The 15,366-nt window shown below is 38.3% G+C and overlaps 1 protein-coding gene across 1 annotated transcript; it reads left to right on the top strand.

Annotated features, from left to right (window-relative positions):
• Positions 1-2,098: 2,098 nt before the first annotated feature.
• On the top strand, positions 2,099-14,800 carry OSTC (oligosaccharyltransferase complex non-catalytic subunit). The gene is made up of 4 exons (XM_037031900.1): positions 2,099-2,294; positions 5,810-5,903; positions 7,341-7,538; positions 14,233-14,800. The coding sequence occupies exons 1-4, from the start codon at positions 2,156-2,158 to the stop codon at positions 14,249-14,251; spliced, it is 450 nt and encodes a 149-aa protein (XP_036887795.1). The 5' UTR covers positions 2,099-2,155; the 3' UTR covers positions 14,252-14,800.
• Positions 14,801-15,366: the final 566 nt, after the last annotated feature.

Genomic DNA, 15,366 nt, shown 5'->3' with positions numbered 1-15,366 from the left:
GTGGTTTCTTTGGTTTTCAGTCAGAGTTTATGTTGTTTAAACAAAACATTTTCTATAGGAATATTGTTGGTTAGGACACAGAGAGCAATGGATGTGTATATTTCACTCAAAAAAGTTTTCTTTTATACCTGGCTTGTAGAATATTATAAACTCAAGTTCGAGTATATTTCAAAGTTTAAGATGTTAAAAACAATAATGAATTGATTCTTGGAATAACTTACTTTTTGAAACAGAGTACAAAAGTGACAGTAATAATTCAATGTATAGATAAATGTGACCTGTTCTAACTTGGCTTTTTTTTCATTAAAAATTATATATGTAAAACTGTATTTCTACCATGTATATACAGTTATTTGGTCTAGAAGGAAGAAGGATAACACCTTAAACACCTTAAATCTGTCTTATGTTTTGGGCAATTGCCTTTTGGTGTCATCTAATTGCAAACTCTACTGTACTTTTTGAGTTTATTTCATTTCCCAAGCTTCGGTTTTGTCATATGCAACCTGGTGATAATAGTTTTTACCTAATAGGATTGTCATGAAGACTAAATAAGAACCAATATAAATCATTTAACATAATATCTGCTAAGCAGTAGTTAATTAATGTTGGTTTTCTTCCTGAAGTTATAAAGAGCTTTAAAATTGTTCATTTTTGTTTTTACTCATCTTTTTCAAGGCAACATTTTTAATTGTTCCAAAGTCTTCCCTATTTATAAAATTACAAGAACTTCAGAAACAGTATGCTTTACAGTCTCCAGAGAAACTTCCTAAGTACAACGGCTGATTCTGGTGTAAACATACTTTGATATTGGTGTTATTAGTGACCCTTTCATAACCTAAGACCAGTGTACCTTCCTTAATACAAAGCTGAGTAGGACTCTGGGGAGACTCTCAGTATCGAACCATAGGATCAGCAAGTTTCATCTGTATTTAGAATTGGATATTGCAATGGTTTATAAATATCTTCATTGTTATAACATTTAAACAGTTTTTCAATAATTGAGTCATTAACTAAATGTGAATAATAAATCCGTGTTATCCTGTGAAAAACCAAGAGTTCAGTAACAAACCAACAAAAACAAAATCCATTTATCAGTGTGTTCTGGATTTATATAGTTAGTCACTTGATTCTTACTCCAAAAGGAAACTGATATTTGCAGAATCTTAAGTGCGTGTATTAAAAAAACAAAAACAAAAACATTTTTTGGACATTTGGTCTTTTTTCCCCAGAGATCATATATTTCATCATATATTTCATCACATATTTTAGGATTGTGAATGTAGCCCAGGCAACAGATGCTGTGGCTGCCACTAGGTTGAGAGCAATAGAATGAAGAGAAGTGGGTGAATTAAAGATATTTTCGGTAGTCAAACTGCTGATATTTTGGGTGTGAAGGTTTAATAAAGAGAGTGACTAGCTGATTTTAAGATTTTCTGCCTTAAAGATTAGCATTTACGAGCTAAGGATGGCTGAGAGAGGAACAAAGTAGAGGGGAGTACAAGGGTTATTTTAGTCAAGTCAAGGCATCAACTTTGCACGTCTTGTGGAGATGTCCTCTTGACATTTGTGATAGATCACTGAATATTTTTAAAAAGTTGATACTATATTATTTTAGCAGTTATTAATAATTTTTATTATTACAATCACCACTAGTGCATCAGGGAGTAAAAGCTCAGCAACCTAGCACTTTCTCGGGATCCTGAAGAAAATGCTATCAAAAAAGAAAGAGCTTTCCACGCGTCTCCATTCATTCTCCAGTTTGGGGAACCTCCAGCGCCTTGGTCCAATCAGCTTCCAAACCCTTAGCATCAGCAAGTGGGCGGACTCAGAAGGATTGGGTTCCTTCAGCACTTCTGACTCAGCCACGTCAGAAACCGTGCAGGTCCTTGAAGGTACATAAATTACACTAACTTATTCCAAAAAATTGAGCTCCTTATTCAAATTTATGTAAAAGAATTTAGTAATATATAGCACTAATGCTGTGTTTTTGTTTTTTAATAGTTTTTTATTTTCTTCTGTGGACATATACACTGCCTCTGAGGGTTGTGGACCTGACGGTCCCTGCTCCGCGCACGCGCAAAAGAAAGGAAGGACTGGTGTGTTTCCGGGTGGCGCGCGGCGCTTGAGAGTCCAAGCCGTGCTTGCCGCTACCAACATGGAGATTTTGTACCGAGTCCCGTTCTTAGTGTTGGAATGCCCCAACCTGAAGCTGAAGAAGCCGCCCTGGGTGCATATGCCCTCGGCTATGACGGTGTACGCTCTGGTGGTGGTGTCTTACTTTCTCATCACCGGAGGTAACTCGCGGGGTTCGAGAGGCGCCAGCCGTGGGGAACTTCCTCGACCCAGCGCCTCCTCTTCCTCTGACTCTCAGCCCCGGGGCAAGCATCGCTCTGCTCTTGATCTTTTCAGAGGGTGGAGGGAAATTCTGGGTTGCCAAGTATTAACAGCCCAAAGGTTATTTGCCCGGCGGTCCTTTTCTTGGCAGCACTCGCGTTCTCACTCCCATTGCACTTCTAGCCTCTTAGCCTGAAGAGCCAAATCGAGTATGTTTTTCAAGGCCGGATTATTGCTCTTAATTGATCGCCATGGGTGACAAAGTCTAGACTGGGAAAGTCTAGTCTGGCCCATTTTACTTCCATTGTTGGTCAAGAGTGTGTGGGACTTCTACCTTTTCTTTGTCCTCCGTCTCTGGAACCTTGGAAGAGACTTGAGAATTCTTAAGTGTTTCAGCTCAGACCTAAGGGTTCGGGGTTGCTTTTTGTCCAGGTCAACAGTGAATATGAATGGAATTTTCTAAAACCGTGATTTTCTATAAATATTTGAGATTGGAGGTAGATTTGCAGGTGGTATTGTATTTCAGAGAGAAGTTGAGAGTTTGAAGAATAAGGAAAATAGCGTTACTGTTAAAAACTTATGAATTGTTTTATCATGTTCTTTTCAAATATAGAAAGTTGCAAAAGGGGCGTTGCTTTGTACAGTGGTGAGCTGGCAATCCAGCTAGTCCTTTCAGAGCCGCCACCCTTTCAAGCCACGATTTACTCGACTGTGCTACTGTTAGGTTTTTGTAAAGTGGGATACTTTATTTGGAAGTTATTAAAATCAGTTCCACAGGTTAGGGCCAGTAGAAGAGGTTTTCCTTTTAAGGCAGTAGTGAGACATCTTCATTTTCATAGATGATTTGTGAGAATAAGTATTTATACAAGAGGGAAGAATGTGAAACTGTGAAAGCTTAGTTCTAGAATATATCTTTCAATTACATACCCTCCCCCATAGAATAGTGACATTTTACTTATGTTTGTTTAAATAAGTTACATACATTTTTCTTATGTTGGTAAGATACTATCCTAGCCTTGCATTAACATTAACACTTGCTCAGCTCTCCAATAATGCTGTATTGAATAAACGAAATTTGAAATGCATGTCTTTAATTTTTTTTTAATAAGAGTCTTCATAGGCTTTTATCTTCTAGTCTCTTTTCTGTAATCCTTACCTCCCTCTGCTGGACGCCTCAGTTTTTATTCTGGCTACCTTTTCCATGTTGATTGTAGTGGGGGGGATTTTCTGCACCAACCCCTGGGGAAAGTGAAAAGGACACCTTTATAGTGGCCATGGCCATAAGGCATCTCATACAAGAAATCGGTTTTGCCACTGGAAAGGTCTCCAAAAAACTGAATGTACCTTTATAAGTAAAAAATACTTACTGCAGAGAAATGTTCAACAAATAATGTGTCAAGTTCCTGTTAAGTTTCAGGCAGTAGATACAACAGCGATTGAAACAGATAAGGGTGCTGCCCTGCTGAAGCTTGTGATGTCATGGTTGAGACATGTTAAATATCACATACATTGTTTTCTGTTACATTATTATTTTCATTCCAACAATGCCACAGGTGCATTGAAGGAAAAGAATGCCAGGTTATGAGAAAATAATGGGAGTTGGGAATGTCATTGGAGTGTGGTTCCTGAGGAAATGGCATATGAGTCAAAATCTGATGGATTGGGGGAAAGGCAGAGGGAAAGGTGTGGACAGGTATGGGACCAAGAGATCAATTAGGTGGGTTTTATAGTTGATTTAGGCCAGACTAGGTGGGTGGCAGTGGAGATGGAGAAAAATATAATGGAAGATACTTTGGAAGTAGATTCAGTAGGTCTTGATGGATTGATTAGACGTAGGGAGAGAATGAAGTGTGAATGAATCTTATCGGCGTCTGGTTTGAGCACCTGAGTAATTGAAAGTGTTATTTTCTGAGATTGAAGAAATGAAGTCTTTGTTGGTGGAGAATGGTGAACCAGAGGTCACTTTGGGATATATGATAATTATACATAACCAACTCTAATTACATATGCGAATTTATAGGTATGAGTCTAGCCTTGAGAGAAGTGGTCTGTGTTGAAGTTTGTTGTTAACAAATGTTTTCTGAACTCCTCCCATAAGTCAGATATTGAAGAATATAGTCAAATCCCCTGTTCTTGGGGGAATTTACATCTAATTCTAATGGTGCTAACGTTATTTGATAAGCGTTGGCACATTAGGAGACATTAGCACATTGAATCGAAAGCTGTGGAGAGGGATGAGTTCAATTTGGGAGGTAATGTAGAAAATGTGGACAGTGGATCAAGCCCTAAGGGACTTTCTAGCACTTAGTGGTTTTATGGAAGAGGAGGCTTGGCTAGAAAGGTAGCAGGAAATCATGGTCAAAAGTGTTACAGAAGCCATGAGAAGAATTATATCCTCACAAGAAAATGGATTTAGAAAGCTGGATCGAGTGCTGCTGAAAAATGTAAGATAAGAACTGAAAAATGGCCATTGAATTAAGCCACTTGGAGGTCTTAAGTGACCTTAGCAAGAGTAGTATCAGTGGTGGCAGAAGCCAGATTGGAGTGAGTTGAAGAATGAAGGGTAAATGGAGACTGGGAGACAGCAAATTTGCCAGATTTTTTTTTCCAGAAGGAAGCCTGGCTCCCTTTCAAAAAGGAAGCATAAAAATGGTTGTTAGCTAAGATGGTTTGAAATCAAGGGAAGATTGATGTAGGGAAAGACATGTTGAAAATGCAGGGGAGAGAAGCGATATACAAAGGAACAAAGTCTCCGAGAAGGCTGGAGGGGGTGGAGCCATGATAACTGGAGAAGCTTTTCCACCCTCATAGGGGAGGGATTCTTCCTTGATTTGTAGTGTGGAGGGAAAGAGGTGAGGATAGATGCAGGTACCAGTTAGTAGATGGGAGAAGAAGGATTAAGGAGTTCCGGTAAGATTGTTTTGTGAGTCTGTGGGGAAAGAGACACAATCTATTCCTCAGAAAAACCAGAAGTGAGAATGTTGAACAATGGAGAAGAACATGTTGATGAGAGATTTGGAAAACTTAAAATTTTGATAGATGTTAATATTAATGATGATGAATCTCTAGTGCTAATGATATGATTTAAAAAATGTTTCCTTGTTTTACATTTAAGCAAGATAATTAGTAGCTCTCAATTTATAGAAACAAATCCAAGCTTTTCTGGAACATTTTTTTGAAGTAAAATATAATTTTTAATGCTAAATCTCCTTGATCGTGGAGTCATTTTTGAGTATTACAAAGTCACTAAATGAATTTATTTTATGATACAATATTGTTTTACAGGTCATTCTAAAGTATTAAGTTGGATTTCTGAATGGTTTTTTCTGATGTTTAGGAGATTAGCTGGGCCTCATTTGATTATAATAATGTATCAAAGCAGTGCTATTTAAATATAAATGAAACTTTAGAGACAGAACTAATCCTGTTTTAAAAATTAGGAACTAATCTAATCTCACTGTTGTGTTCCATATAGGAATAATTTATGATGTTATTGTTGAACCTCCAAGTGTTGGCTCTATGACTGATGAACATGGCCATCAGAGACCAGTAGCTTTCTTGGCCTACAGGTAAAAGGTACCTTTATGAACGATTTGGTGGTGGGAAAGAAGATTGTCAACCATGACTGCTTATTTAAAAATACAGCAGAACCTATAGAGTCCATCTGTGTTTAGACAAGAGCTGTTTTAAAATGCTAAATTCAGAAATGGCGTGAAGTGGGCAAGAATAAGAGAAGTGTATTATCTATTCATATACTAGGAAATAACATTTCACAATGATATGATCATTTATTTAAAGTAGGATATCAGTTTAAAATATGTTTGTACACTATTCTGGCACTCAGCAAACCAATTTTAAGTAAAGCTTTATTGGAACTGGGCATGCCCATTTGTTTATATACCATCTGTGGATGCTTTCAAGCTACAGTGGTAAGTATGGCACAAACCATATGGCCTGTACTGTACTATTTGGCTATTTAAGAAATAAGTATTATTAAATAAGCATAACTTTTGAGACTTGGGAGTTCAATTTCAGTAATGAAACACTGTTTCAGTATGGTTTGGTTCACTTGAGCAATGCTTATTGTATTGTTTTCTACAGTCCACTTGATAACTGTCTACCTAAACATAGCTATATATTTGTATTTATGCCTTACATTAGCGGTATTCTATGCATAGGATATTCCTGGAACAATTATTGTGACTCTTTGTGGGGGGAATCTAGATGACACATGATCTCTGGTAGGGAAATTTTCAGTGTCGTGGTTTGTGTTGTTGGAATTTTGAACCTGGTGCATATACTGAGTTTTCGATTAAAGCAATTAGTTAACAAAAAATATGTACTTTCCTTGCATATGGCTATGTATAACAGAAAATTGTTTTGGGAGACCCATGTACTCTAAAAGCCAGATAACAATAACTTACAAAAATTTGCACATAATTATAGGGGTTTACAGATCACTGGGAGTCCCGAGGGAGTGGGAAGGGGATGGTGTTCATGGAGTCTAAGTTTAGAACGTGCTTTTAAATTTTTGCCCTTGAACTTAGAAGTTTATTAATTATTATAAACCTTGGCAAAAACATTTCTAACCAGTTCAAAATTAATTTGAAATTAATAGAAATTTAAATAGCATAACTTTTAAAAGCTAAAGTTCTATGTAAAGGATGCATATTCATACAATAATTGGGTTTTTAAGCTAATGATTAAAATATGAGTACTGATTTTCACAGATAGTTGTGTTAGTTGAGGTTTTAAAACTTATTTGGACATTTGCTCCATGAAGACAAAGCTTCTTGTCTGTTCATTGTTATAGTCCCAGAACCTAAGATAGTCCTTGATACATAATAGGCTGTCAATAAATACGTGTAGAAGCAAATATCCAGAAATGTAGTAAAATAGTTGTAAGGGTAAGAGTAAGAAATTAACACCAAAAAAATGTTTTAGCAGAAGTGGGAATTTCAACCTAAGGAAAAGGTTTTTATTTTGCTGTGGTCTTTGTTTTTCAGAGTAAATGGACAATATATTATGGAAGGACTTGCATCCAGCTTCCTGTTTACAATGGGAGGTTTAGGTTTCATAATCCTAGACCGATCCAATGCTCCAAACATTCCAAAACTCAATAGATTTCTTCTTCTATTCATTGGGTTCGTCTGTGTCCTACTGAGTTTTTTCATGGCGAGAGTATTCATGAGGATGAAACTGCCGTAAGTTACTAAGTACTTTGTGCAATCAGCAACTTAACTTCTCTTGAAAATTGGTAAAATAATTACTTGGGTCACATAAAATTTCAGAAGATTTAATTGGACTCATTTAAATAGATGAAATTTTGTAGAACTAAAAAAATTGGTTACTTGCTGAAGTACAGTTAAAAATTGGACCAATAGTTCTTCCTGATTGTTATCTTTATTCATGTTCATGGGAAATGTGGTCATTTTGCTGTAGCATCACTGACCACTATTTCTCTAAAGTGCTTTTTGGTTAGACTGTAGCATGTGTGATTCTAGCAATAATGGTAATAGTAGGCAATATTTTCAAGACATCAATTACTGCTGTTCCTTGGTATTGGTATGAGGAAAACCCAGTAAGTATTGGATGGGAAAGCAGAGTTGTTGCCTCCTCAAAAAGGTGGGGAAAGGACTATATATAATTTTAATTCAGAAAACTTAGAATATCTTTAGAACAAAGATAAATTCATTTTATGATAACTTTTATAATTCCAGCTGAGATCTCTAATTTAAGATGTGGCTAAATCTGATCACATTTCCCTGAATTCTCACTTCGCCTATGGGTGCATTAGTAAGTGACTACAGGGACTTTGAGCAAGCATGCAACACAAAAATTAGCTGCTGGTAAATTCATTTTTTAGGGGACATGTTCAATATCATGTGCCAACTAGATGGATTTCTCAGAACCGACATCCCCTTATTATAAGAGACAATAAAGTGAATATAGGAATGTGTTTGAATTTCATGAGTTTACTTGTTCTATGGCTTAACCTGTCCATTATCTATAATTCATCTGGGGTAGAATGGGCAGATTCTCCCCTAGAAAATTGGAAGTATTGGCTTTGCCAAAAAGTCTATTACATTCCTTCTGTAAAAGACACATTTTTCATTTTCACCAATAACTTTATTGGGTATTTTGAGCATATCAATAGCTCCTGCTATTGGCTTCTAGTGGGTAGAGGCCAGAGGTGCTGCTGAACATCCAATGCATAAGACAGCCCCACAGCAAAGAATTATTTGACTAAAATGTCAACAGAACCAAGAAACTTTGCAAGTCACTTTTGACACGTTTGATCATTCACAGCACCCTCTCCATGCCCTGCACAAATCTTTTTTTTTTTGCATTTCAGTGGCATTTTTACCTTTCTTGAAATAATAAAGCATAATACATTGAAAATGTGTATTTCCTTCTATCTTCAATATTAAAATGGCTGCATAAAAATTCACCAACTTTGATAAGATTTTTTAATAAGATTTTATTTATTTGTCTTTAGAGAGAGAGGGAGAGAAATATCAATGTATGGTTGCCTCTCATGCATTCCCTGCTGGGAACTGGCCTGCAACCCAGGCATGTGCCCTGACTGGGAATTGAACCATGGTTGGTTCTCAGGCTCAATCCACTGAGCTACACCAACCAGGGCTAAGATTTTTTTAATGCATTCTGATATGGGAGCTGTCACAATACAATCTAACAGAATTGTTTCAAATGAAGTTAAAGACAACTAAGCACTACTAGAGCCATGGTATGGAAAAAACATAATGGACTTTTTGGCCAACCCAGTACTTACCCCACAATCATGTTCCCATGTTAGCCCTGCAGGGTGGGAAAGAGAGCTCAGTGTTCTTTGTCAGCTGAATATCGATGTGGCCATGTAGCACTCCTTCCGATTCCTGCCAGTGGCTCTTATTTTTGTCCAGCGGAAACAATTTTGGCCACTGGCTAAATTGTATAAAGGCTAAGGTGCTCTAGTGCTTCTTTTCTTTCTTTTTTCTGCCCCTGCTGGAAAAGATGTACTGGGAGAGTATATGGAAGAGGCTGAAGTTTCCATAGAAAAGAAGGAGAAAAGAAGGTGCCCATAGAGAGTGAGGAGGCTATTAAAAATGAAAAAGCAAAACAGAAGGAACTTTTGGAGACACAGCGGAACAGAAGTGGGCTGTTTTTGCCCATATGACCAGATTTGTCCTCATTCTGCAACACCTGTGCTTCCCGTGCTTACTTGTAGTTTTAAATCCTCTCCTTAGGATGAGCCTGTGTTTTTCTTTTAGCGCAGGCATTTGATTTTTAGAATAATAGAACTATTTACTGCTTACTAAAATGCTTTGATGAGTGTTTAATTCTCTGGATGCCTCCATCTTATTTTTGCAGTTATTTATAGAAACATTTGTGTTCCTGTCCCCATTTTGTAGGCTATTATCCAAAGACTGTTGACTTAAGCCAACAGCAGGAAATGAGGAATACTCTCTGGGTTTCAGGTGTGAGTTGTTCAGGTGTAATCAAATCAGAACGATGATCTAGGCAGAAAATTGCTTCTTTCTATAACTTGTCATGGTGGTAACTCTAGTATTTAAGTTTTTAAGAGGAAAGAATTTATGATTGCCTCTTTGATGTGCTTCCTTATCTACAGTTCCTAGTGCCTAATACCTTAGGTGTATTTCTCCCCTAATACCTTGGGGAGAAACAGTGGACAGTTTGAGAAGAGAGAGGGAAGAAGGGTGTTCCGTTTTCTGGCATATTTGCAATTCCCACACACCATAGTGGGCCAGGTTTATGAGCCTGTGTATTACACACAATAGGTCGTGATTTTTACCACTAGCAAGGAGGGGATGTGTCTTCTTGCACATGTGTTATCTTTGATCCCAATGTATATAAACAGCTCGATACATAGTAAGTAGAACAGCAACAACAACAAAAAGACATTTAAAAATACCAGTAACCATGTTTTTTTTCAGATTAGATAGGTTGCTAGTGCCTGAGTTGGGATGGCTGTGTGAGGGGTGCGTCATGACGACCTCCTGTGCTGGGCTGCTCCACGGGAGTTTAGCATTTTTAGCACGGGTTACCTTTAAAAGGGAGTAAACAAGAGCAGTGGAATGGTACTGCTAATTTTATAGTTTCTGATTTATGCTTTATTGATGTGGACCCCAGCTCCTGGGGTCCGCCACGTTGTGGATGAGGCATGAGAAATTCACACAGACTACCGAGTCCTGTGGAGGAAAAGGGACAGCATGGTTACTTTCTCAAGAGGAGCAAAAAGCCTTGGCCCTTGCCTTGACTGGCCTTTATTTCTTTTGGGGGCACATTACACGATGGTCCTTATATACTATGCATAGGTTCACTTTAGATGGTTACCTTTTACAGAAAACAAAGGAGACGATACCGCTAATCACAGCACAGAAGAGGGATATTTGCAAATGCAAAGGGGAAAGTAGTTGAACAGGTTATACTCCGTAATGGGGAGGTTTAGCACAGACTTTAGGAAGTTACAGTAGGCACTTTCTACCTCAATTCAGGGCGAGGGCGTTTTAGCAAAAGCAAGTCTCAAAGCGGCCTAGGTACATTGCAGGCCTGATTCCCCACTGGAGAACCTATCCCTGGGCATGGGTCCTGTCTGGGCCCACACCACCAAGAACGGTTTCTTATATCTTCCCCCTTGTTTTTAGCTAGGACCACTATAGATCCCACAAAGCTATCTACTTGCTGGTCTTTCACACCACCCTGGGAAAATCATTTGCAAATGTGTCAAAGTACACAGAGCATTGTTAGAATCAGTAAGCAACCAGATTCCAAAGACCCACATTCTCAGATTAAGCCCATCAATCATTGTCAGGCAGTAATGGTCAAATAGATAACATTCAAAGAACTCTGAGGCCCTATTTTGAGTCAGGGTCAAATAGCTAAAGGGCCATAAAACTTTGGGGAAACAAACTCATTTCATGCTTGGACCCTTATCATTTAAATTGAATGTATTAGTATAGCAGATTTCACAGGATTTTGTGCATTCTTTCTTAGGCCTCATTGCCCCCAGGAACCTGCCCTTTCCAGCACAGGACTGCACCTACCACTGGCATTTTTTCAGGCTTAGGTCAAGCAGCGGAAGTTAGGCAGCCAAGAGATTAGGAGACTTCTTGCAGACAGAATGAAGACTCAGGCTATGTCAAAGCTGAGGGTCGAGGGTCCATCACTCCCTTTCTCCATAACCCCCCAAGTCCTTACTGAGGGCCTCGTCATGACCATGCCTATCTTGGGTCATCCCTCCCTTGAGGAATCTTACCCATCATTGGCTAACCAACCAAGCACTGGGGGCCAGGCAGGATGAAGTAAAAGGAGCAGAGGCAGCGCCCCTGCCAGGGAGATAAGCTTTGTCTCCTTAGTGGCTTATGGTCCAAAGGTCACTCACTCAGCCTTAGTTATGGGGGTGGGTTACAGCTCCTGAAACTGGAGGGCGGTTCCCAGCAGGGCGGTTCCCAGCACTCTCTAAGGACCTGGTGTCTCCCCTACTGATAAAATTTTATAAATTAAACATGGCTTTGATGCCTTGTCTTTTAAAGAAATGTGGATGTTGATAAAATAGAACTATTTTTGGCCATTTTTATACCTGACAATACATTTGGTGGCTATTATTTTTATTGTACTAGCACAAAGTTAAGTAGTTTTCATTTTGAAAATAACAGTTTTCTAATGTAATTCATAATATAATATGTGTGAAGTTGTGTGTGAGGTACCTTTTCAATATATACAGGCTCAGGAATAATGTTTTTATGCTGCGTAGAAGTCTTTGGTATGAATTTGTGATTGGTTTTTCCAAAAAATAAAGAACAGTTATTAGATTCTCTTTAGCCTCCAATGTTAGGGTATTTTTGAACTAATAGGAGAATCTTAAAATTAAAAAAAAATAAAAGATGGCCTGCTGTGTGTCATGGTGTAATGGCCTAAAGTTAGGTAAACTGGTTGGCTGGGAGAGAGTTCCTCCAGGCACGTCTCTTATAAAGCTGTATAAAATAGACCAAATAGGTACTATTACATAGTTGAAGACAAAAAGCCTGCTTTACTCTGGCAAAAATGGCCATTTTAGTAATTTGAACAAGTGTTTATTAAGTCTCATGAGAAAAGCTAGGGAGCCCTTGAGTAAATCCTAAGATAATGGGATCAGTTCAGAAAAGTTTTCCTAAAGGGGGAGGGGATGAAAAATAAGAATAAGAATATGGTAGTATTTTACTTAAATTAACATCATTTAGCCCTGGCTGGTGTAGCTCAGTGGATTGAGCGTGGGCCTGCGAACCACATGATTGTGGTTCGATTCTCAGTCAGGGCACATGCCTGGGTTGCAGGCCAGTTCCCAGCAGGGGACTCACGAGAGGCAACCATATATTGATATTTCTCTCCTTCTCTCCTTCCCTTTCTCTCTAAAGATAAATAAATAAAATCTTAAAGAAAAAAAATTAACATCACTTAGGGAATAGGATAGTGCATATATGTGATTCTTCCATATAAGTGAAATTTAATCCTACATGTACTAAAACTTTCTCGTACTCATTTTTGACAGACCTCTTTCAAAAGTGTTTAAGTGTTTTATTGCCTCCTTAACACTCACATTTGTATTTAGCAAATATTATTTGGTAACTGTTATTTGCTGGACATTGTGAACATTAAGCATAATTTTGCCTTCTTGACTCAGGGTCATTTTACATTCAAACTTATGTTAGGCATAGTAGTACTTTTCAGTTTTTTAGTTTATTTCCTCAGTGTAACCTGCCACTTCTCATTGTTATCATTGTGAGCTCACCCTTTCCTTGCTCCTTTCAGTTCCTTGGTTATTCCGTGATTCTAGGAAATAGACATCTTAGCTGTCTGACTGCTTTCTTAAAGCAGCCCAGGGCGCAGGCGAGCTTGGTGACTTGGCTTTTCCAGTCCTGTATGGTGCTTGAGTCTTTTTCATCTGTTCCCAGGTTTGGGGTTTTATTCAGAAAGTTAACGTTGCAGAGAGTCTGGCATCCGAATAAGCTGGGTTGTTTCAGTGAGTGAAATCTCATGTCTGGGGTTCATTGTTAGCAAAGGAGAGAAGGAACCCTAACAAAACACAGTGTGCGGCTGCTGAGGATGGAGTGTGGTGGGAGGAGCGAGGAATTAGGAGCCAAATCAGGGCTTCCCGTGTCTTCAGTCTCAGGCTTTGGATCGGTTGTGTGGACTCAGATTCCAGAATTGTTAAGTGCAGTTAATTATGAGACTCAGAGTTACTGTCACGATTAAATGAGAGGGTGTTTTATGTGCTCTCAAGCATAATGTTAATATTAATAATTATTTGTGTTCTTATTGTAAAGATAAACAGAATTCTAAAAGTCCTATGTTTCAAATTGAATTATGGCCACCATTTTAAAAATAAATAAATAAGCAACTTCTGTTTCTAAATGAAAAACGTGAGATTTTCGTTTTAGGATTGTTGGAGAGGATAGTGGTCTCGGCTATAGTGGTCTTCCCAGGTGCGAGGCACTCCTGATCCTCCCACCTTCTTTGGTATTATGAGGGTTTTTAGGAAATCAGAATTAGCTTCTTTCCATTAAGAGGTTTATGATTTTTGTTACAGTTGTGAGACTCCAAAGGAAATTGATTCCGACTCTTTAATTTTTACATAACATTTTTTACTTTACCCCGCCCCCCCCCCCCCCCATTTTTTGTTGTTTAGCACATTGGTTTGTAACTTTATCCTTTGAGGAGGAAGAGTAATGGAAATGAGGCCCAGTAAAATAATTGAGGGTTGGGGGCAAGATATGAGCTAAGAAGCATGAAAATGAATCACATTTTCAGATTGTTTTTGATTCATCATAAAATTTGTTTGGGTATTTTGAAATGTTGCTTCATTTTCACTTTTTGTGTTTGTAAATGTTCTTTCCGTAGGGGCTATCTGATGGGTTAGAGTCCCTTTTGAGAAGAAATCTGTGGGTACTGGATTCGTTCCTGAAGTTTTAACGGCTGAACCAATCCTCCGATACAATGTCTGGAAAAGGATGAAAAGCGGTAGAAAAGAAGCATCTAGTAGAAAACATGGGAAGCTTATTGAAGCTTGGACTAGAGTATCTTCGTGGTGTCAGAGAGACAAGCTCATCACACTTGTCCCTGCTGACCTAAACTGACACACCAATGATGTTAGTGGCATTTTTTCCTCAGTTTTTAATTTCTTGAAAATATACTCCTTTTCCAAAAGTATAATATTGAATAGAGTGATTATTTTTTACAACCTCCTTAACGTTTTTTGGAGATGACATTTCTGACTTTCAGAAATCAGTGTAAAATCAGGAAGCAAGATCCCGTACGCTGAGAACTCTGGACAGCTGACCAGCTTCACCTGAGGTGCTTTGCCCTTGAACGGAGTGGGTGGCAGGATGTTATTTCAGAGTGTACGTAAGACTGTTTCCTGAGCAATAAGGTGTGTGAAAGGAGCAGAAATAAATAATTTTGTAATTAACACCTCCTGTTTTCATTTTTTAATGGACCTTTTGGTCTATAATTATTCAGTCCCATCTTTTGATTTTCACTATTGTTGGTATCTTAATGGTCTCCAAATACAGCGGGCAGGGTGCCCTGTGAGGTGGGAGCTTCACTCCCCGTAAATACTCAAACGCCGGCCACACATCTGTGTCAGAGTTGTTGGAAATGTGATGTCTTAGATGAAAGTTCCCTTCATTCAGTTTCAGTAATCAGCACAGTTTGGAGCACATGTGAAAACATCTCTAGACTAGTGTGACCTTCCTCTCATTTTTGCTAGTCAGGCCTTTCAGGTCTCCCTGACTGGCCATGAACTTCAGTTCTCTAATGGCTCGATTCTTATCCTAAAATGTTCAAGTTTACAGGAAAATTTTAAGGTAAATTTTTTTTCTAACTCTAAAGGTAAATTTTTTTTCTAACTCTAAGGCTGACCTGAAAATAAACGCACCCCTTTATTCATAGCAGTATTATTTACAATACCCAAGGTGTGGAAACAGCCCAAATGCCCTTCAGAAGATGAGTGAATAAAAAAGCTGTGGTACATTT

Source organism: Sturnira hondurensis, unplaced genomic scaffold, assembly GCF_014824575.4.
Source record: "Sturnira hondurensis isolate 20B ecotype Veracruz unplaced genomic scaffold, ASM1482457v3 Scaffold0021214, whole genome shotgun sequence".
Taxonomy (NCBI): domain Eukaryota; kingdom Metazoa; phylum Chordata; class Mammalia; order Chiroptera; family Phyllostomidae; genus Sturnira; species Sturnira hondurensis.
The sequence above is the reverse complement of the archived record's forward strand: the minus strand, read 5'-3'. Positions and strand labels throughout refer to the sequence as shown.

Bases quoted from the DNA above. Each gene is read 5' to 3' on its own strand.
- OSTC (XM_037031900.1), top strand. From the start codon at position 2,156: ATGGAGATTTTGTACCGAGTCCCGTTCTTAGTGTTGGAATGCCCCAAC. The intron at 2,295-5,809 runs GTAACTCGCGGG...TGTTCCATATAG, and splicing joins TTACTTTCTCATCACCGGAG to GAATAATTTATGATGTTATT. The intron at 5,904-7,340 runs GTAAAAGGTACC...TTTGTTTTTCAG, and splicing joins GTAGCTTTCTTGGCCTACAG to AGTAAATGGACAATATATTA.